Below are 27,946 nucleotides of genomic sequence, written 5' to 3'. Positions count from 1 at the left end.
GCCGGTCATGTTTTCAAGATTTCCTTAGTATTGAGCAGGTGATATCATTATTGTCCATGCATCAGGACATAGGACCCATTCACACGACTGTATCCGTTTTTGTGGACTGCAAAACACGGATACCGGCAACGTGTGTTCCGCATTTTGTGGATTGGAATGTCCTTCTTGATAGAAATGCCTATTCTTGTCCGCAAAAATGGACAGCAATATGCTGTATATATCTTTTGCGGCCCCATTGAAATGAATGGGTCCGCATCCGATCCGCAAAAATCTGGGCACAAATAGATGGTCGTGTGAATGGGCCCTTACCACAGTTATTCATTCTGTGGAATATTCTCAAATCATGACCGGCAGGTGGCCCTGAAGACTGGATTTGAGGTGAAAAAAAAGTGGATATTTGCATAGAGGGAAGGTGTTTTGTGAATGCTTTTGGCTGGAATCACACATATACGCCATTGTGCTTCCCTACTTGGTCTCCTGATGAACCTACTAACAAATTAGGGGAAACGCGTCGGGACCTTTCTTTATTATCTTTTTTGTTTTGTTTTGCTTGGGACTTTTACCTTGATTTGTTTGGCAGTATACATACTGGGAACATTGGTCAGACAGGGACTCCGTTATAGGGCACATCGACCGATAAGTGGGGCCGCCCCTTTCAGGGCGATTACTCTGATTTTAGGCAGGGACAGGATAGTGATTGAGGGACAGATTCCCATATGCCTAAAAGCGGATACAGTATATTTTGCCTCCAGCCTCTGTGACCCAGCCGGAATCCCTAACACCGGTCCACACCAAACCAGTAAAGAATCACCAAAGCAATGAATCCCATGACAATCAAGTTTTGACTGAAAAAAAGGACCTGGGGTCTGCCATTTTTCCTGCTATTCGAATCTTCAGGACCGCGAGTAACCACAAATGTGGTAATATCTATCTTGATGGTCATTTTGTTCGACTATGGGCTCGTTCACACCGTCCGTGGGGCAGGAGCATGGGGATCGCAGACCCATTCACTTGAATGGGTCTGAGATCCTTCCGTTCTGCAAAAAGATAGAGCAAGCTCTATCTTTTTGCGGTGCGGAAGCACGGAACTGAATCCCAGGAAGCACTCCGTAGTGCTTCCGTAGTGTTACGTTCTTCCGCTCCGGATTTGCGGACCCATTGAAATGAACGGGTCCGCATCCGTGATGGGGAATGGACACGTAACGGTGCCCGTGTATTGCGGATCCGAAAATGCGGTCCGCAATACGGCAACGGGCATCACATGTTCGTGTGAACGAGCCCTAATTGTGTGTAATCATCCCAAACATTTATCACGCTTCCTTTATTATTTTTATGGGAATAGATATAGAAGTTTTAATGATTATTAATAAATGTTATGTTTTATATAGGGTATATTAATAGATTCAGTGACTTCAAAGCCAGGAGTGGATTAAAAAGGAATAGGAAATACAAAGGAAGGACTTATACCTGCTTACTGCTGAGTCCACTTCTGGCTTTGGCTCAACAAACTGCACCAAAAACCTCACCTTAGGGGCTCATGCACATGAGCGTGTGCCCCATGCCTGTATTGCGGACCACAAACAGCGGGTCCGCAATATTGACTTGAATGGGTCCACAATCCTCAAGATACTGAGCGGTGAGCAGTGGAGGCACGGATTGGAAGCACTACGAAGCGCTTTCTTGGAATTTTGGTCTGTGCCTCCGAACCGCAAAAAAATAGAACATGTCCTATTTTTTTTTGCAGTGCGGACCGTCTCTTGCGGATCACGGACCCATTCAAGTCAATGGTTCCGCATCTGCAAATGGCGTGCACATGGACAATGCCCATGAGTTGTGAACCCGCTATTTGCAGTCCGCAGCAGGGGCACACATGATTGTGTGCATGAGCCCTTAGACCTAGTTCACACATCAGTGATTGTGAGCCACAGCCAGGTGCGTCTCAAACACAGAACTGGTGCAGATTGCTCCACTCCTAGTTTTGGTTCACAGTCACTGACCACATCACATGTGAACTAGGGCTTAGGCTGGGGCTACACAGAAACTCTGGCTGCGCTGTCACAAGACCAAAAATCATTGTGAGCAGTGCAGCCTTTAAGAGGTCCTCTGGGCTTTTAATAGAAACAGTTTTTTCTTCTAACCTGCAGCCATCTCCACCACACTCACACAGGCTACGGGCTCTTCTGCATGGATCCCGAACACATGTGCGCACTTCCGGTGAATAGGGGGGATAACTTCATATACCAGAATATGCCTTTAAGGGTTTAATAGCGTCATTGTCTCAGAAAAATGCAACATAACCTCAATGTGCGAGGAAGCCCTTATGGTTTGTTGGCTTGCACTTAGTGTTACTTTAATAGGGTGAGACACAGATTTCTCAAACCTTAAAGAATACCTGAGTTTTCAAAAAAAGTTTGCATAATGGCTGGGCTTCTTTGTACAATCATAACCGTGAAGGAGCAGATATATTTGGGCTTCCCTAGTTTTCAGCCATATTATTCTCCTCTTCTGCCGCACAGCTTGATGCATTTCACTTAGAAGCAGGGGATGTCGCCCTTCTATGTATAGAGGTGATTTGCTTGTCTGTGACATGGGGTACACTGTAGTCACCAATTATTTTCTTACCCAGACATAAAAATAAAAATAGTTTCCAAGGTCACAATAAAACCTTTAAGATGTCAAAAAAGTAAGTCATATAAATAAGTAGGTTGTAAAATCTAGCAGGGGATATCCTCCTGTGATGTCCATACGCCCTAATAAGCCACAACCCCTTTAAGTACTGGTCTTCTGTATTTAAAGGAACTGCAATACAAAATAAATGAAGAACCATACCACATTCATACATTACTTACTTCAGGATACGGAGCTTGCTATTTAAAATCCAGTGACTAGTACACGTTACCAAAAATATAAAATTTACTGATTTTTTTTTTTAGATATATATTTCTTTATATGACATAAAATCTCTGCTCTATAGAAAATCTATTGTAGAAGTACAAGCTCTGAGGTGGACGCAGTAGCCAGCATCAGCCGTACAGACACATTTTAATTCACCAAAGGAGCAATGTCTCTGATCACGTCTTAGCGGACACATCCAGAAGGTGAGCGTTCATATGTGGCAGTAGTTTCCAGTTATCAGTTCTAATATGAAACTGTGCAGTGCCATCCTGAACTTGGGCACACATCAATATGTGGAACCTCGGAGGAAGAACTAGACCAATTTTGTACTCATGACCCTGATGGGACACAACAAATTTGGAAAAATAAGACAGCACAACGTCATGAAGAGATGATTCTGACATCTTGTAGCAGAATATGCTTTCTTCGTTGTCCTTCAGGTCATCTGACTTTAAAGCATTCCAAAGTGTGTAAAACAGATGGCAAGATGCGGGAGAAGGGAATGGGACAAATAGTTCTGGAAAGGATACGGGTAGTGGGTCAAGTCGTGTATGATAAGTCAGTCCATCTTGGGTGCTAAATGTGGCATTCACAATTAAGTAGGATGGATAGGGGTCCTTCGGGACCAAGTTGACCGTGACCACAGGTGCCTTTCGACCCATGTAGAGGCATGGAACAATGATATCACCTATTGGTTCATAAAAACCATCCGTTAAGTCAAATTGGAGTATAATACAGAATAATTTCTGGTACTTTTCTTCAATGTTTGCTTTGATACTCATGTGATACTTCAATGCAAGTAAGGAAGTTTGATGATCAGCAAGATGTTGGTAATGTTCTTTGATGGTGTATTCGGTCTCTTTATTCTCCTCGAAAGATGCTCCTGGATCAGATGGAAAAATCTTTGTATGATCATCCACTGGGCTTAGCTGGAGAATTGTCTTCTCTGTATTGTGAATAGTCAATAAGGTGGAGAAGTTCTCACTTTCAGTCATAATTGAAGACAAGGATCTTGCTTTGGTCTGGCCACCAGTAGGCGACATGTTGAGGATTTTCCCAAGCTTGTCGCTGGAAACATTGGTAAGGAGAATGTAATACAACCGTGATCGGTCTTGGATGTCAATGTCTTCAAAATGATGCATTAGATATTGTAACAGATCTGCCAAAGACATGAACACCTTATTGAGATGTTCATGCTGGAGAACATGCTTGCACACAGAAAGCAGAGCGTTACCCAGTCCCCAGACTCCCTTAAGACACAGATCAGACTGAGTCACCACTTTCCTTAGGAACATAACTGTACATGTCTGTGGAACTGTATTCTCTTGAGCTACTCTGGAAAGAACCTTAAGATGCCATGGAAGGTTCTTCAAGGTCATCTGATCCACAGGAAGTTCCACTATTTGCCTTTGTAAAGCTCTGGCCAGGGAGACTGGCCAAGCCTGAAATTCCAGCAGGACTTGCGTTTGATTTATCAAGTTTATAAAATAAGGGGCTAAAGTGCTATTGGTCTCATAAAGGTCTAAGAGGCTTCTAGTCAGATTCTCCATGTACTTCTCGCAAAAATGAAAATATCGCACGAATAGGTAGGCTGCACGGAAAAAAGTGGCAGTAGTCTCCCTGCTGGCGTTTTTGTCCACCATGCTGTACAGGGACATGAGGTGTTCAAATAAGTATCCTATGCCCCTCTCGGCATGAAACCCTTCATTTTCAAGATAAACCATGCTTAATAGGTTCTGTCTGCAGAGCATTGTGTGGCTATCATTGAAGATGTTGGGGAACAGGGATGCGGTCATCTGGACGGTCAGCAGAACAGGCAGATTCTCACCAGGGTTAGAATTGAGGGGTCTGTTCTCTGGAAAGTGCAATAAGCAATCTAAATAGAATAACTTGACGGGAGTAGAGAGCAACGGGTGCAGAGTCATGCCCACCAGCCTCTGAAGGAGGAAGTGCTCATCCTCCGCTGTGAACAGACTGTCTGTAAACACCGCCTTCATCTGCAAGATACTGTGAAAACACGATATGTCCTTTGTGCCAAATAGTCGTACCAACTGCGATTTAAAGATGGCAGGGGATATAGTCCTAACCATGGCCACCACCTGTATGATTTGCCAGAACAGGGTGTTTTGGCACACCGAGGTCAGGAGATAGGAGTCCTCTAATAACAGAGCCAGCATGGATTTTAGTTCTTTCGTCTCGCTGTTGGAGGGGAGCAGGAACAGTTGCTCACCTGATGCTGGTCGTAATTCCTTCATGTCTTTTGTAGCATTCCACAGGAAGCTGTCATTGCTCATCAGTATCTGCTTGAGGGCTCCATTAGAAGGTCCATCTTTCTGCGCCAAGAGATGTATGGCATTCTTTAAGGCTATGCTGTACAGTATCGTGTACGATTGATGTGCACTGGTAACCTCTTGCTGTTGCAGGGCGTATAACTGCTCCAGTCTCTGAGAAAGGAGCCCAGGGTAGCAATTTTCCAATTCTCGCAGGCATTCACAAGCCACGGTACGTAGAGGCCTGTTGACCGCCCCCTGCTTCTTGTCATTGATGTCCGATATGATCTGCATTAGCAGCGAGGCAAACTCTTGTGCGGTTTTGCAATTCCCATTGAAGTTATCAGTGGTAATCAAAACGGTCTCGATTGCTAGCAGTAGGTGGCATCTTAAGGTTATACCCTTCAATGATGGAGACATCTGTTGTAAAATATTCAGCAGGATCTCTGTGGTGACCTCGCCTGATGTCTTGTCCGGGCACAGAAGTGTTGGAAATTCTAGAAAGAGATTCAGCATGGAAACCTGAAACATGAACCATAGATTTATTAGAAACATATACATTACGAGAGGTGACTGTGCCATCTGAATCAGACACAATAACGTAGTAGATGTACTTCTTGCACAAACCCACCAGAAGCCACTGCATGTTGGATGGATAGACAGTAAGACAGCTGAGGTATAAGGAGCTGTTTGTTGTGATAAGTCTTCAAACTGTATGGCCTGAATGTCCCTGTATCTACGTGTGATAGGGACAATACAAAGTTGGCAATAGTAGGTAAAAGTTTTTCCTCCCCACAGGATAGGTGGTAAAAGTATAATCAATGGGAACCCCACCGATCACGAGAACGGGGTCCTCCTTATGCATGGAGTGGCGACCACTGCTCCATTCACTTCTTTGGGATTGAAGGAGAAAGCAGCTTGCTGAACATGGCTGTCCCATAGAAATAGAGTGGTGGTCATGCATTGGCACCACCGCTCAGATTCACACAGGGTACCCCCATTCTTGTGATTAGTGGGGATCCCAGCAGTTGGACCTTGAGCTGTCATACGTTTCTCCCTCAACCTGTGGATAAGTGATTTATGGGAAAACCACTTTAAAGGGTTTGTCCAGTTAAGAAAAAACTATTTCAGATTGAATCCATCCAACCCATAGGAAAACCTGACACACGAGTGAGTTTTCCACGGTGGTGCAATGCGTGGCGTGAACACATAGCACCCGCACTGAATCCTGACCAATTCATTTCAATGGGTCTGTGTACATGAGCGTTTTTTTTCACGCCTCAGTTCTGCGTTGCGTGAAAAACGCAGCATGTTCTATATTCTTCAGTTTTTCACGCAGCCCTGGCTCCATAGAAGTGAATGGGGCTTCAGTGAAAAACGCATTACATCGGAAGAAAGTACGAATGCAATGCGTTTTTCACTGATGGTTACTAAGAGATGTCGTTTGTGAACCTTCAGTTTTTTATCATGCGCGTGAAAAACGCATCAAAACGCATTGCACTCACGTGGAAAAAACTGAACGCAATTGCAGACAAAACTGACTGAACTTGCTTGGTGCGAGTTTCACTGAACGCACCCTGAATGCATCCAGACCTAATCCGTCACGCTCGTGTGATAGGGGCCTTATACTTACAACCCTCTGGCTTAAAGGGGTTATCTGGGAATTTGATATTGGTGGCCTTTCCTGGATAGGTCGTCAATATCAGATTGGTGGTGGTCTAACTCCTGGGACCCCTGATCAGATGTTCAAAGAGGCCACGTCATTCCATGAACGCTTAGGCTTTTTCTTAGGACAGTGACGTCACTGTACATTGGTCACGTGTCCTTGGCGCAGCCCAGTCCCATTCAAGTAATGGGACTGAGCTGCCATACCAAGCACAGCCACTATATAATGTACGGCGCTGTGCTTGGTAAGGTGTAAAGAGACAGCAGAGCACACCAGAGGTTCACTGAGCGCAAACAGCTGATCGGCGAGGGTGCCGGGAGTCTGACCCCCTGCCGATCTGTACTCGGGATTAGCAATCAATATCAAAATCCTGGACAACCCTTTTAAAGGGGTTGTGTCAGAATGAAAACGTATTACTTATCGACAGGACAGATGATAATTAATCAGTGTGGGTCCGACTGCTGAGATTCCCCACTGATCACGAGAAAGGGGATCCCCATTTGAATGGAGTGTCAGTCGAGCGTGCACACTGCTGCTCTAGTCACACTCTACAGAACTCTGAAATGTATTAAAGGGAACCTGTCACCGGGATTTTGGGTATAGAGCTGAGGACATGGGTTGCTAGATGGCCGCTAGCACATTCGCAATACCCAGTCCCCATAGCTCTGTGTGCTTTTATTGTGTAAAAAAACCGATTTGATACATATGCAAATTAACATTAGAGTCATATCTTACTTGTGTGAGCAGAGAAGAGTCATATTTTCAAGCTCTGACTCATCTCAGGTTCATTTGCATATGTATCAAATCGGTTTTTATACACAATAAAAGCACACAGAGCTATGGGGACTGGATATTGCGGATGTGCTAGCGGTCATCGAGCAACCCATGTCCTCAGCTCTATACCCAAAATCCCGGTGACAGGTTCCCTTTAATACTGTTCCAAATTGTAAAACAGTGTAAGACTAGACCACTGGGACAGGCAGAAATCACACTAATTTTATGATGGGGTGCACACGTATGATAATTTGGGGCATCTTCCTAGATATTTTTCTCTTTCTTATGTCATCTCTTTGCTGCCTTATCAGTATTGTGTGCGATAATATAAAATTCTGCATGGCGTTAAAGGAGCTGTCTGCTTTTGTAATATTGATGACCTATCCTCAGGATAGGTCATCAATATCAGATTGGTGGGACTTTAACACCACAAAAGTGATGCAAACCACTTAGGGCTGTTTCACACGAGCGAGTCCATTGCGGGAATCCTGCTCCGTGTGCGAGCGTGATCCTCCGTTCTGCAGGAGCGTACGGCATCATCATGATTTATAATGCTATGTGGCTCTGCTTGACGTTACTGCTACAGGATCACACTGACATAAAGCTGTCACTATGATTCTGTATCAGTAAGTTCAAGTAGAGGCACAGAGCATTATAAATCAGTATAATGCAGTGCACTCCTGCAGAACGGAGCATCACGCTCACACACGGAGCAGGATTCCCGCAATGGACTCGTGTGAAACAGCCCCAAGTGGTCCGCATCACTTTTGTGGTGTTAAAAAGTCCCAAATGATGGCGCATGCTATGTTTGTGCTAAAATTTACAACTTCTCTCACCACTCGGGAGAAACATGGGCAGGGTTATCCGGGAGCTGGTGGGGGCCACCTCTAGTCTGACAGGTTATTAATTACGACAGAAATTGGCACAAATATTAGTGCAAATCTATGCCTGCGCAAAATGCACCAAATTTATTAAGAGGCTCGCAGCTCCCACCTCTGGGAACAGGGCCCTGAGGTGATCACAGAGCATGCGCAGTGTGTACAGCGTCCACTTCATTCACTGCTATGCGTGTCCCCCAGAGACGGGTGAGAACAAGCGCTCGGGTATCTCTGGCACTCACAGAGAGCTGAATGGACTTTCTAAATAGCTGGCCATAGAAGTGAATGGGGAAAGTGATGCATGTGCAGCTTGCCCTGAGGTGGGACCCACACCTACCGGACACTTATATCCCATCGATATGTCATAAATCTCCAGCTGGGAAAACTCATGAAACACCAGTCTTACAGGACAGGGGATAAGTATCTGATCGGCGGGAGCCTGCTGGAGCCCCTGATGATCATGAGAATGGGGTCCCGTGTTCCCCTACTTGAATGGAGCGGCAGACAAGCATGCGTGTCCCCCAGAGACGGGCGAGAACAAGCGCTCAGGTATCTCTGGCACTCACAGAGAGCTGAATAGAGCGGCAAACAAGCATGCATGTCCCCAGAAATGGGCGAGAACAAGCGCTTGGGTATCTCTGGCACTCACAGAGAGCTGAATGGAGCGGCAGACAAGCATGCGTGTCGCCCAGAGACGGGCGAGAACAAGCGCTTGGGTATCTCTGGCACTCACAGAGAGCTGAATGGAGCGGCAGACAAGCATGCGTGTCCCCCAGAGACGGGCGAGAACAAGCGCTCGGGTATCTCTGGCACTCACAGAGAGCTGAATGGAGCGGTAGACAAGCATGCGTGTCCCCAGAAATGGGCGAGAACAAGCGCTCGGGTATCTCTGGCACTCACAGAGAGCTGAATGGAGCGGCAGACAAGCATGCGTGTCCCCCAGAGACGGGCGAGAACAAGCGCTCGGGTATCTCTGGCACTCACAGAGAGCTGAATGGAGCGGCAGATAAGCATGCGTGTCCCCCAGAGACGGGCGAGAACAAGCGCTCGGGTATCTCTGGCACTCACAGAGAGCTGAATGGAGCAGCAGATAAGCATGTTTGACTCGCTCAAAACACACAGAGTAGCAGGGAATCCTTTTCATGATTGGCCGGGGCCCCAGTGGTCAGACCCCCATCAGACACTTATTCCATATCTTGCAGACAGAGCGTAAGTTCTTCTAATGGGACAACCCCTTTAATACATCTGCCCCACAGTGTCTGGTCAGGAACAGTGATGTATCCTGATTGGTGGAGATCCCTGCAGGAAAGGGGGGTTCCCTGGTGGTCACGCTCCCACTGGTTACACTGATTGACTATCCCAGGGGTCAGCAACCTCCAGCACACCAGCTGTTCTGAAACTACAACTCCCAGAATCCTCCTTTCAGTTCTATGAGAGTTACAAGAACAGCCAAGTAAGTGTGTATGCTGGGAGTTGTAGTTTCACAGCAGCTGGACTACCCTAAACAATTGACTATCAATATATAACTGCGGAAGACATCTTGAAATCGATATTGTGATGCGTCTTACCTTAGTTTGTTCATTCAGACTTTCACTATTAAGGTCTTTTAAGAGATCGTCCACAAAGCCTTCCACGGCTACGTTTAGTAAGAAGGATTTAGGATCAGAAGAAAAGGACACCAGATTCCTCAGCCAGCTGCTGTTACTTCTCTCCGCCATGACTGCTGAAGAGGGGATCACATCAGAAAACCAGAAGAATCAGATCCTGAAAGAAATTAAGAATTTAAAGGGATGCTGTCAAGGCATGCTGGGAGCTGTAGTTCCACAGCAGCTTCAGTGGCATGTCATATCTACTACCTGCTGTATCAGAGCCATTCAGCAGTGCTCATGGCCGAGGTGTCAGTGCACATAGCTCGCTCTATGCCTGTGACCACCGCAGCCTCTGCTGCACTTGAAACGCCAGCCTGAAACTAGCTAAACAGGAAGCTGCAAACAGATGACCGGAAACGACGAGCAGCGGTGGCCATCTTTGACATGGGCATATCGGTCCCTTTTGCTTTCATTGTTGTATGTACTTCTTTCGAAACACATACCACAGACAAATTCGACATTTTCACTTAACTATCTATGATAAAGGGACATTGTCAAAAGTTCCGTGCGATAATGCTCGTTAGGTCGTTGCTACGGCCATTGATTCCCAAAATAAAGATGGCGGCCAGGATCCTTTTCCTTTGAAATATACTGCAGTCTCAGCCCAGTCGAACGCGATGACGTAGTGACGTTCAGCTTGCCCCTGCCCATTAGCCCAGGAAACCCTGTATAGAGCTGCCAACGCCCGCTGGTGAGACGGGGAGAGAGTGAGGTAAGTGGGCGCTGTTACCCGGCCGGTTAGGTTTAGGGGGAATCTGTGGTCTTCGTCGTGGAAGGTCTGGGTCGAGGGTGTCGGAGAAGCCGAGTGTGTGTAAGGGCGGGAGTGGCCGCTACCTGATAACCGGGCGTCGCTTAGAGGACTCCCTGCAGCGGGTGTTAGTGACCCGGGGCCGCCTGCTTCACCCAGAGAGCCGTGCTGTGCCGCCGCAGGGTGTCCGTGTGTCTAGGCCGCGCTCTGTGTGTCGGGCAGCCGCCCAGCTCTGCTTTGTGGTGACCCGGAATTCTTGAGTCGGGCGGTGCAGAAGTTGGGGTACATGTCAGCGCTGAGGCCGCCTCTCTCTGTGGGGGGCTGGACGGATGGGGTGTGTCTGCCGCAGTTTTGGGGTGTAGGATCCCCTCACATCCGGACCTGGGCTGCTGATGTCATCCTGTTCAGAGGGGGCTTGCCATGTACTGAGCAGGGAATTGGGGTCCATTGGATCTGTTTTAGGTGCAGCAGGGCTCATGTTTGGTGCTCTGGCTGTGTAATGATGGGGGTGCACTGAACTGGGGTCACTTGATTTGGGGGTGTTCTGGGTGGGCAGTCTCGGGGTGGAGGGTGTCTGGCTGATTTCGGGGGAGCAGACAATGGCCGCACTGTCTCTGCACTCTGTTATTTCTGTCTGTTATTGGCGATTGTCAATGATGTGATCAGGCAGAGGATGATGGAGGTAATAGGGGGATGGGGTGCGGGGCGGAAATGCAGCAGGGAGGAGGCTGGGGGGGAGGAAGGAGGGGCAGCTGCCTGCTGTATGTCACCCTGCATCCAGCCACTGATGCGGTACAGGTCTGGTGAGGCTGATGGGGCCTGGCGCTGCCAACCTGTCACCACCATGTGCTCTGTGTCTGTACACAAGTAGGCACATGGGTGCCTACTAGTAGTGATACCTGTCTGGTCCATGCCTGCTGAAGTGCCATTGAGTGGACATGTCATGGTCACATCAGCGAAGAAGTGACCAGTGATTATATGTAAAACTTACTGGGCCAGATTTATCATTAGCTCAGGTCAGAATAATGGAGTGAAAAAGTCCCAAACGCTAAAACTGCGCACAAATTTGCGACTTTTTTTTTCTGCTCTGCACTATGCTCGCCAGTTTTCTGAAAGTGGGCGTGTTTTCTTATGTAAATGAATCTCTAGACAGATTTACTATTGGGACTATTTAAAGGGACTCTGTCACCACTTTCTAACCCCCCTTTTAAAAGTATTGTTCTCTCCATGGCGCTCTTGTGATTACAAAGGTGTTGTTTTAACATAAATTCGCCGTCTCGTTTTGATAAAAATACCTTTTATCTAACCTGTCAATCTTGTGGATAAGGTGCCCAGGGCGTTTCTGAAGCTGCTGCCCGCCGCCGCCGTTGGTGCCCAGCTCCTCCCCTGATCCTTTCAGCGCCGCCTGAATGTAAAGAAATCCGCCTCCGGCTCTCGCTCAGTGCCCCCTCCTCCTTTTCAAAGATCCCGCGCGTGCGCACAGGCCTGTCCCTGATGCGACCGTGCGGACATTTAGAATCAGCCTCATTGAGCGAAGTGCGCATGCGCGCACTTCGCTCAACCTCCTCATAAGACGAGCACTGCAGCCAGCCACTCAGAGCCTGCAGCTCCATACAGCGCTTGGCAGGCTCTGAGTGGCTGGCTGCAGTGCTCGTCTTATGAGGAGGTTGATTCTAAATGTCCGCACGGGCGCATCAGGCACAGGCCTGTGCGCACGCGCGGGATCTTTGAAAAGGAGGAGGGGGCACTGAGCGAGAGCCGGAGGCGGATTTCTTTACATTCAGGCGGCGCTGAAAGGATCAGGGGAGGAGCTGGGCACCAACGGCGGCGGGCGGCAGCTTCAGACCTTCAGAAACGCCCTGGGCACCTTATCCACAAGATTGACAGGTTAGATAAAAGGTATTTTTATCAAAACGAGACGACGAATTTATGTTATAACAACACCTTTGTAATCATAAGGGCGCCATGGAGAGAACAATACTTTTAAAAGGGGGGGTTAGAAAGTGGTGACAGAGTCCCTTTAAAAAGTCGCCAAAAAGTTGCAATTTCACTCCAGTGAGGACCATGCTTATCTTATGAGACTTTTTAATAGAACATGCGACTTTTTCATAAAAACGTGTGACTTTTGTAAAGCTGCTTACTGACGGATAAACTGCTACCGTCAAACCACATTTATTACAGTCATAAAGGGCCGATCATAAATCTGACTTGGCTAAAACTGACTTTAGCCATATGTGAAAGTGGAGTGAGCTGTCAGAGTAATGATAAATCTGGCCCAACTGAGTCTGAAATGTAGTCCACATCCTAATGATCTTCTTCTCGTCTCGATCTCTCCCTCTTCTTCTCTTCTCTTTCCCTGTCTTTCTTCTCTCCCTCTGCTCTCTAGTAAAATTAAGAGAGGTTATTGCATTATTGTGTAGACCCCTGTATCGCTCACCGCCAACAAGTAAGGTGCAAATCACAGACCCTTTTATAGCACGGCATTAAATCGCTGGATGTTGGGAGCTGTTCACACTTCGCTGGTAATGGTCCCACCTAGACCTTCAAGATGTATGTTCTCCAGATAATCCTCTCGGCCTCGCTTCACTTTTACAAACCTGCGACAATCTAATCGCAGATAGAAAAAATGGTGCTGACGACGTCCAGTGTAAAAAAACAAACAAAAAAAAAACGTAAAATGACATAATGCACTTAAACTACAACAGTAAAAACGCTCTGCCCGACCACAGGGGTCTCCATTTTCTGCACGCCTGTTTTGATGGCGCTCTTTAGGTAGGCCGGGCTTAGGGCTCTTTCACACTTGCGTTCTTTTCTTCCGGCATAGAGTTCCGTCGTCGGGGCTCTATGCCGGAAGAATCCTGATCAGTTTTATCCCCATGCATTCTGAATGGAGAGAAATCCGTTCAGGATGCCTTCAGTTCCGGAACAGAACGTTTTTTGGCCGGAGAAAATACCGCAGCATGCTGTGCTTTTTGCTCCGGCCAAAAATCCGGAACACTTGCCGCAAGGCCGGATCCGGAATTAATGCCCATTGGAAGGCATTGATCCGGATCCGGCCTTAAGCTAAACGTCGTTTCGGCGCATTGCCGGAGCCGACATTTAGCTTTTTCTGAATGGTTACCATGGCTGCCAGGACGCTAAAGTCCTGGCAGCCATGGTAAAGTGTAGCGGGGAGCGGGGGAGCAGTATACTTACCGTCCGTGCGGCTCCCCGGGCGCTTCAGAGTGACGTCAGGGCGCCCCAAGCGCATGGATCACGTGATCGCATGGATGACGTGATCGCATGGATCATGTGATCCATGCGCATGGGGCGCTCTGACGTCATTCTGGAGCGCCCCAGGAGCCGCACGGACTGTAAGTATACTGCTCCCCCGCTCCCCACTACTACTATGGCAGCCAGGACTTTAATAGCGTCCTGGGTGCCATAGTAACACTGAAAGCATTTGGAAGACGGTTCCGTCTTCAAATGCTTTCAGTACACTTGCGTTTTTCCGGATCCGGCGGGCACCTCCGGCAAGTGGAGTACACGCCGGATCCCAACAACGCAAGTGTGAAAGAGGCCTTAGAGGGGAGCAACGGATTTACTGTACGTGGTCAGGAACTGGCGTAAATTGTAGCTGAAGTCTATGACTGCTCATGTCCGGTATAGATTTGAGTTTATATTTTTTTTCTTGGAGCACGGGCAGCCAGAAGATAAATCACATCATACGCAACTTACTTTACTATTACTGGCAAATGAAACACCAGTCTGCTAGTGGGGAGCAGGTGGTGATGGGGATGAGCCTCCCTAGCGTCACCCGCGATGCTAGGGCAGCCCCCTGCCCGACATCGGATGTTTTCATCTGTGCACGGGGGGAAGCTGCAGCGCAGGGAGCTATGCGGTACTTTCTTTTTTTAGTCTCGGATAACCCCTTTAACAATTGAACTGGACAATCTCTTCTCAGATCAAAGTCATGGTGGCAACACTGGCTTCTCTAACGTGTGGCGTTTGGGGCAAGTTGTGGGCAGCCACTGCAGTGCAAATGTGAGCGCGCTGCCCCTTATAGACAGGGGGGCAATCCTCTTAACTACGTGAAAGAGGAAGATTTATTTTGGGGGAAATTTTTTCATTTTTTTTTTCTTTGAGGCAAGCTTTGCCCATAAATCCTGTCCAGATGCTTGCGGTCAGTCCTCTGAGGTTCCGTACTGTGTCCTGATATTCAGGTTACCGCTATATGTGAACTAGTTGTGGCTGTGCCAAATGAATCAAACGGACATGAAATTGTAAATTGCATCCTGCCAGGGCCTGCTGGGACTTGTAGTATAACAGTTGAAGGACCACAGGTGGCAGACCCAATACAGTCCTCCTCCTCCTGGTGACCACGGAGGGCGGCGGCTGTTCCATCTTCCCTTCCTGTTCTTGGTCACACAGTCGGCTCTGGCGTCCTTTGAAAGTACTGGGCAGGATGGAAAATGTCATTTCTTGATGTCTTGTATGTCAGATGTAATTCCTATTCTGTGACAGTGATTTATCGGCAGAGTGCTGGGAGTTTTTCTTGCCTTGAGCACACAAGGTTTTCGTTTACTGACTTATAAATAAGTTATTGTGTCTTGGGCCGGTGCCCTCCCTTCCCTGGTCACGGGTCACTCCTTAGCCTCCTGACTTCCTCCTGTTCTACAGCAGAGAGGGTGACTTATGGGGCCTGTTTACATGGGTCGATACGTGGGCAATGATGGGAACCAGCCACTCGTTCCTGATCATTGCCCTCTCTTTACCTGCCTTCCAGTGATGATTTTATGTCCGGCATGAAGGAGCCGATCACCCGACAAATGACTGCTTTGCTTGTTTGAGTCATTTGTGGCTGATTTTACATGGGGTAATTATTGGGAATGAGTAGTGTTGAGCGAACTTGTGTTTTAAGTTCGGCATCTAAAGTTCGGGTTATCAAAGAATCCTGTTATAGATTCCGCTACTACGGACCATAACGGAATTTAGAATCCATAAAGCAGTTCTTCGATAACCCGAACTTGACACAAGTTCGCTCAACACTAGGAATGAGCTTTTATACCTCCTGTTTGTGTAGATGAATGGCGTTCATGTTTCCCTGTTATCGGTGACATCAGGCTGGGCAGAAACTGACTGTAGGGTTCTTCAGTAGGGTGACCATCAGGATGTCCAGGCGTGTCACTGCCCCCATAGTCACTCCTTATCTCATGTCTGATATGGGCGCTTGGCTACTTTCGGATGTTGTGTAGATGTGATTGGGGATGGCCATGCAAGTGTGGCCACCTCTCCCTTCCTGGTGGCGCAGGAAAGGGCACTGCTCCTTTTGCATATGGGAATAGCTTTTAAGGGGTTGTCCAACTTCGAATAATTCTTTTTAATTATACGAAGTAGGACCTGTCAGGGGAACCATGCTTACCTGCTCCCTGTTGGTCTCTTCAGGTTTTATCAATCCACCATTGTCTTCACTGTGCTTCCCTGCTCCCCAGGTGTAAACTTATGGCATGCGTGGGGTCATGTGAAGTGCTACTTGGGAACATGTCACTACTGAAGCCAGGCACTGGCTGCAGTGGCGTATGTGACCCCATCCATACTGGAAGTTTACACTGGGGGACTGAAACACAGCGAAGACACTGTGGACCCACAGAACTGGAACTGAGCATCAGGGAGTAGGTAATTAGTCTACCCTTGACAGGGTCTGCTGGGTGGGGGGAGTTTCTAAAAAAAAAAAAAAAAAAAAAAAAAAAAAAAAAAACCTCACTATGAAGTTTGATAATCCCTTTCAAGGGGTTTAATATCTGACACCCGGCACTCTCGCCTCCTCACAGCTTGTGAAGGACAGTGCCGTCCATTGGATAGTGGCTGTGCTTGGTATTGCATCTCAACCCCATTCACTTGAAAGCGTTGTGTGCAGGTCATGTGACTGATAAACATGTCACTGGCCTAGGAAGAGGATCGCCATGGCCTCTTCAGACAGCTGATCGGTGGGGGTGCCCCCCTGCATCGGTCCATTATTGATGCCTTGTCATTAGGACAGGTCATCAGTATGAAAATCTCGGACAACCCCTTTAAACAGGTTTTACCATCACATACAATGGGGGCATATCGCTAGGATATGCCCCCATTGTCTGATAGGTGTGGGTCCCACCTCTGGGACCCGCACCTACAACAAAGACAGGGAAATTAATGAATGGAGGGCGCACTGTGCATGCGCAGCCGCCCTCCATTCGTTTCAATGGGGCAGTCGAAAATGGCCAAGTGCTGGCTCTGCTATTTTCGTCTGTGCCATAGAAATGAATGGCAGCAGAGTCTCATTCACTTGTATGGGAGCAGCGCATGGTGGTGGATGGACCTCGGGAAACTCGGGGTCCTCCAGCCACAGCTCTCCCCGCTCCGTTCTTGTAGGTGCTGGTCCCACCTCTAGGACCCGCACCTATCAGACACTAGGGGCATATCCTAGCGATATGTCCTCATTGTATGTGATGGGAATACCCCTTAAGTCCCTATTATGACAGACTTGTCGCACTGGGAGGTGCCGGCTGAATCTTCGGCCAGGCTTGGATGAGGCAGTGCTTCCACCGTTACCACAGCCCGTACCCTCACAATGGCAGGAGGTATAACCTGAGAATCTTCTCGTCAGACATCACTGAAAGCTCCTATTGTCTGGCCTCAGTACAAGTCAGACTAGCTCTCGGAGTGGTCTAACCAGTGCCTACTGTCAACTACATTCAGATCTGCGCAGTTTTGGTAAGTGACTTGTTGGACGAATCTCCCCCCTTCCCCCGCCAAAAGTATTCCCTCTTTAAAGGGATTGTAATAGATTTAAAAAATAGTTGCCGTCTTACAGAAAGTGCCGCTCGCATCCATGTTCTGTGTCTGGGGCTGCAGCGTCTCAGAACCCTTTTACACGCACTACGGTATAGGCTTGCGCTGTATTTATACTGACTTGTATATAATGATCTCAGTGGCTGACCTGCGGTGGTGATGATACTTGCCTGGTCCCCACTGCTGGTTTCGGTCTCGCTCCTTGGCCGACACTTTCTCTCCCTGGTGCGCTGATATCAACATCCTATTGAAGGGTTAAGGGGAGGGGGTACATGACCGCTGCAGCCAATCGCTGGTCATGTGACACAAGGGGATCGGGTCACTGCTGCAACAGAATTTTGACATCGGCTCACTAGGAAGATGAAGAGCTGTCCGGGGAGCGATAGTGACCAAACACAGCAATGGGGACCAGGTAGGTATCATCTCCACCGCGGTCGGCTACTCTGTGAGGTCTGATATAATTCTGGATACCATGCTGACATTTGTTCCATTAATTTGACCTCCGGTGTCGCTGATGGCATCAGGAAAGGTTCAACCATTTTTTTAGGCTTTTGGAGCGAATTGTGTGAAGGAAAGATGGCGTTGGGAAATGGCGACAATGAATGTGACTCGTTTCTGATCTCCCTGTATATTAGCACAGCTATGAATCCAAGCGGTGGGGGCTGGTGCGGCTGACGGCTCCTTTCCTGTTATTCTCATAGAGCTAATGATTGTATATCCTGATGCTTCACTGTACAAGTAATTCCCAGCGCATCTGATACGTCACGTGAAGGTGACCGGCGATAATGAGGGAGGCTTGTAATAAGGTGACTACTAGGTTTCAAAGTGTTGATAGCGTTGTCTGCACCAAGGTCCCTTCACTCCGCTTCTTTTTAGCGCTACAGTTCATATGGTGGATTTTACCTTTGGCACAATCCACATCTTCTGAGGGCTATCTGCTATGGATTTCAGCCTCATGTGCCGGCTGTGCCTGTGGACTGCAAATTGCGGTTCGCAGTGTTCGGACACAGATCGACTGCGGGCGAGAACCCCATTCACTTGGATAGGGTCCGCGATCTGCATCTGACAGACCCCACTTCAAACAAGTAGTGCATGCTCTACTTTTTTGTGGTGCGGCGCCACGGGCAAAAAAAACAATGGAAGGACTCAGTAGTGCTTCCGACCCATCCCTTGTTTCCACACCATATCTTCCAGATTGCGGCCCCATTCAAGTGAATTGGATCTGCATCTGCGATATGGCGCACACACGGCCGGTGCCTGTATATTGCGGGCCTGCTACGGTCGTGTGCATGAGGCCTTCTGCTGGGGTTTTTCAATTCATGACTGACCCACTTGCCTTTTCACCCCAGTGAATGGAGCTAAACCTTAAGTTGACACCCACCGTGGTCTCCAGCGGTGTATCGTCAAACTGCTACAAAATTTTTTTTTTTTTTTTTTTTAATGCTGGCCTGTCTGGGGGTTAAATGGGTATTCCAGTTGGTAGTTATTCCCTACCCTGTGCAAAAGAGATTTCTATTAGATCAGTGGGGGTCCTACCCATGCGATCGCCCACCCATTACGAGAACGGGCGTTCCGTACCCCCTGAAATAAACACTGGTCGGGTGTGGATGCAACCAACCGCTCCATTCATCTCTGGCAATTCCGGAGATATCGGAGCTCGTTACGTGGCTATCTCCGGAACTCCCATTCAGATAAATGGAGCGTCATACGCTTGTGTGACCGGCCATTCTGTTCACTTCAGGGGGGCTGCAGTAGATATGTGGCCCCCGTTCTCGTGATCGGTGGGGGTCCTGGTAGTGGTACTGTAGATGGGGTATAACTTATTCATTTTCTATAGCCATAGGCTAACACAATTCTGTTTCTTTCCTATTAACTTATAAAAATTAACTTTTATTATTGAATCTCTAAAAATAATATAGGACAAAAAGGTGCTCATTGTGATATTAAAAAGCTCAGATTGCACTTAGTTATATTTTATATAATTATATCTTCGGAGTGTTATGAGACTAGAGATTGTTGCTCAGATATAGTGAGGGTGTTAAAGCGAACCTTTCACCTGCATTTCACTTAATAAACTATAAAAAGTACCTTTATAGATCATCCTCATTGTGTTAGCACACGGTCTTGTCCCGCTTTTCTGCCATGTATATGCATGAAAAAATCGCCTTATAAAGTACTCTTCTCCAGCTCCACAAGTCACGGTAGAAGTCAAGGGGGTAGCCCTTCCCTCACTCCAGGCTGTAACTCCCCTGCGCTTGTACAGGCGGCGCATGCGCCGTCGGACTCAAGCGCGATCCTGTAACTGAATCGCGCATGGAGCGTGAAGATCGTTGCGCGCGCGGAAGAGAAGACAGGCAGGAATCGGGCACAGCGCATGTGCGATTCAGGTACAGGATCGCGCTTGAGTCCGACGGAGCATGCGCCGCCTGTACAAGCGCGGTCCCGGCGACTGAGCCGGGTGTCAATTAGACTGCATAGAGGCGGGGTTAGGGCAGGGGAGTTACAGCCTGGAGTGAGGGAAGGGCTACCCCCTTGACTTCTAACGTGACTTCTGGAGCTGGAGAAGAGTACTTTATAAGGCGATTTTTTTCATGCATATACATGGCAGAAAAGCGGGACAAGACTGTATGATAACACAATGAGGATGATCTATAAGGTACTTTTGATAGTTTATTAAGTGAAATGCAGGTGAGAGGTTCGCTTTAATATTCATACCGTCTCCACTAGTTCAGTTTGTAGCTATTTGTATCTTATTTCATTAGTTGTTTTAAAAGGCAGGATAATTGTATCTTTTGTAACTATGGACTTCTTTCAGTCCCTATTGTTAGCTACATTTGCCGTGGATGTTCAGATACTAACTGCCTAAGGCTTCGTTCACATCACCTTTCTGGCTTTCCGCTCTCCTTCTCCGTCTAGGAGCAGGAGAACGGAAAGGACGGAAAAGGCACATAACTGACGCCAAACTGAGTCAAACGGAGCCCTTAGGACCCCATAGATTATAATAGGGGCCGTTATGTTTCCGCTCAGAAGATGATTTTTAAGTGGAGACAAAAGTCCTGCATGCAGTTGTGCCTTTTCCGTCCTTTCCGTTCTCCTGCTCCTAGACGGAGAAGGAGAACGGAAAGGCTGAACGGTGATGTGAACGTAGCCTAAGGCCTCTTTCACACGGGTGTCCCGGATTTGCTCCAGATGTGTTTTGACTGCGATTGCGTTCCCATTCCCCCCCCCCCCCCCCCCCCGCGCAAGTGCAATGCGTTTTGCACGCACGTGAGAAAAAACCTGAATGTGGTACCCAGACCCAAACCCGGAGTTCTTCACTGAAGTTCGCGTTTGGGTTAGGTGTTCTGTTAATTTTTATTATTCTCCCTTGTAACATGGTTATAAGGGAAAATAGCATTCTTAATACAGAATGATTACTAAAATGTGGATTAAGGGGTTAAAAAATTTATAAAAATTAACTCTCCTCATCCAATTGATCGCGCTGCCGGCATCGTCTTCTTTCTTATTTCAGGACCTGCAAAAGGACCTTTGACGTAATCGCGCTCACCGCGTGGTGACATCATCAAAGGTCCTGCTGAATGAAGATAGATCCTTCCTCCTTAATGGGGTTGCTCTTTCCGATTATCTCCTAGCAACCGTGCGTGAAAATGGCACCGCATCCGCACTTGCTTGCGGATGCTTGCGATTTTCATGCAGCCCCATTCATTTCTTTGGAGCCTGCGTTGCGTGAAAAACGCAGAATATAGAGAACATGCTATGATTTTCATGCAACACACAAGTGATGCGTGAAAATCACTGCTCATCTGCACAGCCCCATTGAAGTGAATGGGTCACCTCATGCATTGCACCCGCACGGAATTCTTGCCCGTGTGAAAGGGGCCTAAGGGTACTTTCACACTAACGTTAAAGTTTTCCAGTATTGAGTTCCGTCCTAGGCATCAGTTTTGTCCTAATGCATTCTGAATGGAAAGCAATCCGTTCAGTATGCATCAGGATGTCTTCCGTTCCGTCCCTTTTGCGGTATTTAGCCGGAGAAAATACTGCAGCATGCATTGAAATGTATTATTACCGGATCCGGTACCAAGTGGTCAGGAAAATGCCGCGTTGACGGAACCGGTTTTCCGGTCTGCACATAACCAACTTTTTTAAGTGTGAAAATTTTTTTTTATACCGGATCCGGTTTTCCGGATCACACCGGAGACACTGATCCGGTATTTCAATGCATTTGTCAGCCAGATCCGGAAACAAATGGTATCCATTTGCATGTGGATTTACGGATGCCGAATCCTCACAACGCTAGTGTGAAAGTAGCCATACTCCATTAGCTTAAAGGGGTTGTCCAAGTTTTGAAAAAAATATAGCACTGTAAATCTGATGGTCAGCAATATATAACTAAGCTAAGCAAGTTTTAGGTAAAAAAATTATTTCCTCATTTCCCTGGTTCTCTTCTGGCCCTTTGTTTACCTGCAATAACAGCAATCTCTGCCCCTCCCCTGCAAAGGGAGTGAATAAAAGTGCTGCCCTGAGTGACATGTCTGCCTGCTGGGAGAGTCAGCAGCATGTTGCATGTGTAGGACTACAAGTCCCAACTGTACAATGACACTGCAGATGCACACAGGATCTTCTCCCTACCTGTTCTTGTGAAGAACTCCTCTAGTCTGTGAGCTCCTGTGCCCAGCATTTGTCTCCTCACTGCCTGCATCTACTCAGTAAGCCTTCAGCCCTGAGTCTGTGCTCCTGAAGGGGTTAATCTTTCCTGAAGTATCCAGTGGGAGGGTGACACAGGGCAGAGAGCTGCAGACGGCAGAGCAGGGGTGTGTGGCCAGCACTGTGACATCTGTACAAACACATCTGCTCTCTCAGGCTTGTGCAGGAAACATCAGAGCAGGGAGAGAAGCTGACATCACAGATCACGTGACCCTCAGTGAAATCTGAGAAAAGAGCAACTACAGATGGAGTAAGTGCATGGTAAGGGTACTTTCACACTAGCGGCAGGACGGACCCGACAGGCTGTTCACCCTGTCGGATCCTTCCTGCCGCTATTTCGCAGCATGGCGAAAGGCCGCCGGACTAAAAAGTCGGACATCCGTGGCACGGCAAAATAGCGCAGGACTGATCCGACAGGGTGAACAGCCTGTCGGATCCGTCCTGCCGCTAGTGTGTGAAAGAAGCCTAAAGCTGTTACATTTGATTAGTTAGAAACATACAAAGAACAAAAAAACTTTAAATACTATTAGTTACTTTTCAGTCTCAAGTCATATACTCTGCCTATATTCATCAGTTCCTGCCTGGATCGATATACCCGGGACGCCTGCAGTGCATCCTGTTGATCCTAAAAACCTAAGTGCTTTCTGATTATTAAAATAAATCAACAAGGTCCCCCAATATGTTTTGCCAAATACACGGCGTCCTTAGGGGTTAAGGAACTGCTACTAGTTGTTAGGATCGACTCTTTTAACGACAAGCTTAAAGGGGTTGTCTCTCACTTCAGCAAATGGTATTTACCAGGTAGAGAAAGTTAATACAAGGCACTTACTAATGTATTGTGATTGTTCATATTGCCTCCTTTGGCTGGATTCACTTTTCTATCACATTATACACTGCTCGTATCCATGGTTATGACCACCATGCAATCCAGCCTCAGTGGCCGTGCTTGCACACTATTGGAAAATACACCACCCTATGTGAGATCCCACAGTCCTGGTCACCACACAGGCTGGCATTTTTTCCTATAGCGTGCAAGCACGGCCAATTGTGCTGGATTGCAGGGTGGTCGTAACCATGGAAACGAGCAGTGTATAGTAAGTGCCTTGTGTTAACTTTCTCTACATGGTAAATGCCGTTTGCTGAAGGGAGAGACAACCCCTTTAAAGAGAATCTGCTCCAGTTTTATTTTTTGTGGACCTATTGTAAAATAAAAAAATAAGTTACTCCGTGTACATTCCGTTTCCGTATGTCCGTTCCGCAATTGGATAGAACATGTCCTCCTATTGTCTGCATCACGGACAAGGATAGGACTGTTCTGTTCCGCAAAATTGGAACCGAACCCTGGTTCTGTAAAAGGTTCTTAACAGTAGGAGCCAATACATTCTAAAACTGTACAGAGCGCTCGCTCCATACAGTAGTCTAACGAAGTTTTATGCAAATCGATTCGCTCATCCCTAATTCTCAATTAAGCGTTGTAGATCTAGCTCAGCTGAATGTAATGACGCCTTTCACTTAATCCATTGCTTCATTCTGGAGAAAAAGTAGGAAAATGAGCAGTTGTCCCATCCACACATTTATGGCCTTTCCGCAAGGCCTGCTGTAAGTGTCTGATGGTGCGGGTCCCACCACTAGGACCAGCTCTTGTCTCCAGAAAGCCTCCTGGTCACGCACAGCCTGGAATGGAGAGGTGGCTCCGCAGGCATGGCTTTCTCCTCGTTAAATATCAAGGCTTGTTGGAAAGTCAGGTTTTGGTTCATAGGGACTAGGGAGCCACTTCACGAGGTGGCACTAGCGAGATGCTTCTCTTCTTTGGGAGATACCTCTTTGCATATTTTCCTTAGGGTATTACCGATAAGTCTCCGCTCCATGGAGTACTTCCAGTAAGTCTCCATACAGTACTAGTCTAAGGAGATTCAGCTCCATTCACTTCAATAGCACTTCCAGAAATAGCCGAGCGATGTGACTCGTCCATTTGTCATATCCTATGGCTGTGACTTAAATGTCGGGTGGTTATACCCTTTTAGCTGCTCGTTTGCATATGGTTTGAAAGTACTTTTTCTTCATAATGAAGCAATGGATCACTTAAAGGGAAGCTGTCATCCCAATTTTGGACTATGAAGTCCAGATCACTTTTCGCTGCACTGAAATACAGTCTGGACTGCTGTGCTAACATAATGGAGAGGACTCGCATGCGCAGCAGTCCTGACAATGTATTTCAGTGCAGCTCTGAGCGCTGACAGTGGGTGAACCAGGGGCAGTGGAAAAATAAGTAAGTAAGCTAAACTCCTTATCTGCAGTACTAATGTATTACTGTAGATAATGGTTCAAAATCAGGGTGACAACTTCCCTTTAATGAAGGCTATCATTCCATTCCTGAGCTAGTCCGGCAGTGTGCCAGGTGGACAGTGAATTTCATGGTCATAGATTCTCCTTAAAGGGACCATGCTAAACTGCCGACAGCCCTAGATAGTTTCTGGGGACAAGCCTGTGTTTTGTAGGTAGAAATGAAGTGAGCGGCGGTACACAGTTCTGACCAGCTGTTCTGTCCATTTCACGGGCTCCACAAGGTCCTGCCCGATTGACATCCTGCAGCCTGGGATTGCGTTAGTCTCGCGCATGCGCGGTTTGCTGATGAAACCCAGCTAACTGCGGGAGCAGGGATCGTACAGTAACAAGGAGCGCACAGCGCATGCGTCAGACGGTCGGACTAACGCGATCCCAGGCTGCACTGCAGGATGTCAATCGCACAGAAGAGGGGACGGTTAGGGGACGTGCTGATCTTGACTTGAAGCAAGGAGGCCGCTGCCCCTTGACTTCAGACTGACCGGTGAGATGGCGCTGACGGCGATTAAAACATTGTTTTTGTCATGTATGGAGCATCAAATTACCGGATCAAACACCTCATTAATAACAGACTGGGGGCTACTATAAGGTAATGCGATTTTGAGGTGACAGGTTCCCTTTAATGTGTTTACTTGGTGACCCGGTTTAAAGGGGTTCATGTAGCATTGCTGTGCAGTTCTGAAGCTGGTCGTATGTATTAGATGAATGTCAGCATGCTGGGAGTTGTAGTTTCACGACAATTGCAATGCTGGAAGTTGATGACCAACAGCAGATGTCGGGCTAAAGAAGGATGGGGCATGTTGATTTTAATTTGCCCAATCATTGGTTCATAAGGGAGATCCTCTGTCCCCAGAAGTGTCTGGCTTATCCCCCTCTTATGGGGGGCAGCTGTGTAATGTGTATGGTCACCAGTTTTCGATCGGTGAGTGGTCAAACCCCTTGATGTTTTTGTTGTCAGAACAGAATTGGATATTGAAGGGAAAGCTCAACTTGTAAGTGCACCCCTCTGAAATAGCTGCCAGGAGGAGGAGAGGTAAGAGCGGGCAGTTCTGTGGCCTTCGGTGACCCTGTCTGCCAAGGATCCTATTCTAGATAACTGGTGCTGCTCTGAATACAAGGCCTCGGCAATAATCGGTGCACCCAGACGGCTACCAGCACCTCGCTTTTTGTAGTGTCATCGCTGTGAACTTTCTTCTTGCCGGACCACTTACCTTGGCTTCTGCATCAGACTGGTTTCCGACATCTATAGCATTTTGTCCGTCCCTGCCCGGGCACGTCCCTGCAATGTCTGGCAATGTCTGGGTCTTGGACTCCCACATATCAGATACTGCTGACATATCCTTTAAAGGGTTGTCCAGTTTAGAAAGCCTGTTGTCATATATACATCCAGTTAAGGATCCCTATCTCTTGGGGGGGGGGGGGTCGGTCTCAATGATGGTGCGGCAGGAAAACGTAACACTTGGGCTGGCCATGTACATTAGATTGTCAGCTTGTTTGGCCAACATTTCTCTCCTGATCTTTCTATACACATGCACATTTGGCTTAGCCGAGCATGTATGTGTCCTCCACCAGAGGCGAGAAAGATCCTGCCAGAGGTTATTTCCCCCAAAACAAAGACTGGACAAATTAATATCCACCAGCCCCATCCTCACTCCCCCACACATCTGCTATAGTGGGCAAGTCAGAAGCCCCTCTTACACATTAGGTGGTCCCCTGGACTTGCTGAGATCGGCAACAAGCTTTTGGTTGAAATCTGCTTACGGCACTCTAGTGATTCAAGTACACACCAAAAATGTTTTTACCAAGTCCCCCTGGAGGCGAATAGCTGATCCCAGCCCGCTATTACACAAGTGAGTGGTCTGGGATACAGATATTAATGGCTTAGGCTACTTTCACACGAGCGTTCGGGTGTCCGCTCGTGCGCTCCGTTTGAAGGGGCTCACGAGCGGCCCCGAACGCATCCGTCTGGCCCCAATGCATTCTCAGTGGAGGCGGATCCGCTGAGAATGCATCCGCCTGCCAGCGCTCAGCCTCCGCTCCGCTCAGTGAGCGGACACCTGAACGCTGCTTGCAGCGTTCGGGTGTCCGCCTGGCCGTGGGGAGGCGAGCGGATCCGTCCAGACTTACAATGTAAGTCAATGGGGACGGATCCGCTTGAAGATGACACCATATGGCTCAATCTTCAAGCGGATCCGTTCCCCATTGACTTACAATGTAAAGTCTGAACGGATCCGCTCAGGCTACTTTCATACTTAGAAAATTTTCTAAGTTTTAATGCAGACGGATCCGTTCTGAACGGATGCGAACGTCTGCATTATCGGAGCGGATCCGTCTGATGTTTCATCAGACAGATCCGCTCCGAACGCTAGTGTGAAAGTAGCCTTATCCCTGGGATACGTCGTCAATTTCTCATTGGCAGGGGCGCTGGGGGTCTCGCCGCTGCAGTTCTGTTTAAAGGGGCCGCAGTGCGAGTGCTGTGTCCTCGTCATACCGTCTCCCTTGTGGTGGTGCAGTGTAATTACACTTTTCCCCTCCCGTACACTTGAATGGGACAAAGAGTTAGGAGTACATGGCATCCCTGCCACAAAGGACATGGTATGCAGGTTAGGCTACTTTCACACTGACGTTTTGGTTTCCGTTTGTGAGATCCGTTCAGGGCTCTCAGACAGTCCAAAACGGATCTGTTTTGCCCTAATGCATTGTAAATGGATAAGGATCCGCTCAGAATGCATCAGTTTGCCTCCGGTAGTCTCCATTGCGCTCTGGAGGCGGACACCAAAACGCTGCTTGCAGTGTTGGGAGTTGGACCCTCACCAATCTGATGACCCTGAGGCTGGACCATAAATATTTGTAGTCTAGACAATCCTTTTAATTCGGAGCAGAAACTCTGTTATGGAGCTCTGCTTGATACCAAGGTTGATCTGAAGGGTTGTCCTGTGGCTGCAGAGTAGACTCTCCATGTCGTGCCCCTTCCCGGTTCTGCTGCTATAATTCTCTCTAGACCGAAGTTAAATTCTGCTTGTGTTACACCTCGAGGACAATCTGAGAAGGGTAAAATGTTAGAAGTTGAGGATTTATGTATTTCCTTTGTCTCATGTTTTGGTGAGGCAACCCCAGCTATGTATGGTGGAAGGGGTTGTATCCATGAAGGCACATCCAGCGTACTGATTACACTGCACCTTCATGTCCCTGTACCATGAGGCGTTTTG

General features: G+C 47.7%; 2 protein-coding genes across 2 annotated transcripts in view; one reads left to right on the top strand and one right to left on the bottom strand.

The window, feature by feature from the left end:
• Window positions 1-2,869: 2,869 nt before the first annotated feature.
• AP5B1 (adaptor related protein complex 5 subunit beta 1) lies at window positions 2,870-10,456 on the bottom strand. Its single transcript, XM_040428633.1, has 3 exons — window positions 10,340-10,456; window positions 10,052-10,247; window positions 2,870-5,687 (listed from the first exon to the last, which is right to left on the bottom strand). The coding sequence occupies exons 2-3, from the start codon at window positions 10,199-10,201 to the stop codon at window positions 3,072-3,074; spliced, it is 2,766 nt and encodes a 921-aa protein (XP_040284567.1). The 5' UTR covers window positions 10,202-10,247; window positions 10,340-10,456; the 3' UTR covers window positions 2,870-3,071.
• Window positions 10,457-10,709: 253 nt separating this feature from the next.
• Window positions 10,710-27,946, top strand: part of CDC42 (cell division cycle 42) — a 41,793-nt gene continuing 24,556 nt past the window's right edge. The window contains exon 1 of the mRNA XM_040428615.1: window positions 10,710-10,844. The gene's annotated coding sequence lies outside the window, so the exon portion shown is untranslated. The remainder of the gene's footprint in view (window positions 10,845-27,946) is intronic.

Source organism: Bufo bufo, chromosome 1 (assembly GCF_905171765.1).
Source record: "Bufo bufo chromosome 1, aBufBuf1.1, whole genome shotgun sequence".
Classification (NCBI taxonomy): Eukaryota; Metazoa; Chordata; class Amphibia; order Anura; family Bufonidae; genus Bufo; species Bufo bufo.
This window is presented reverse-complemented; position numbering and strand designations above follow the sequence as displayed.

Coding starts and splice junctions, on each gene's coding strand:
- AP5B1 (XM_040428633.1), bottom strand. CDS start 10,201: ATGGCGGAGAGAAGTAACAGCAGCTGGCTGAGGAATCTGGTGTCCTTT. Junction 5,688..10,051: donor GTCTGAATGAACAAACTAAG/GTAAGACGCATC, acceptor TTCATGTTTCAG/GTTTCCATGCTGAATCTCTT.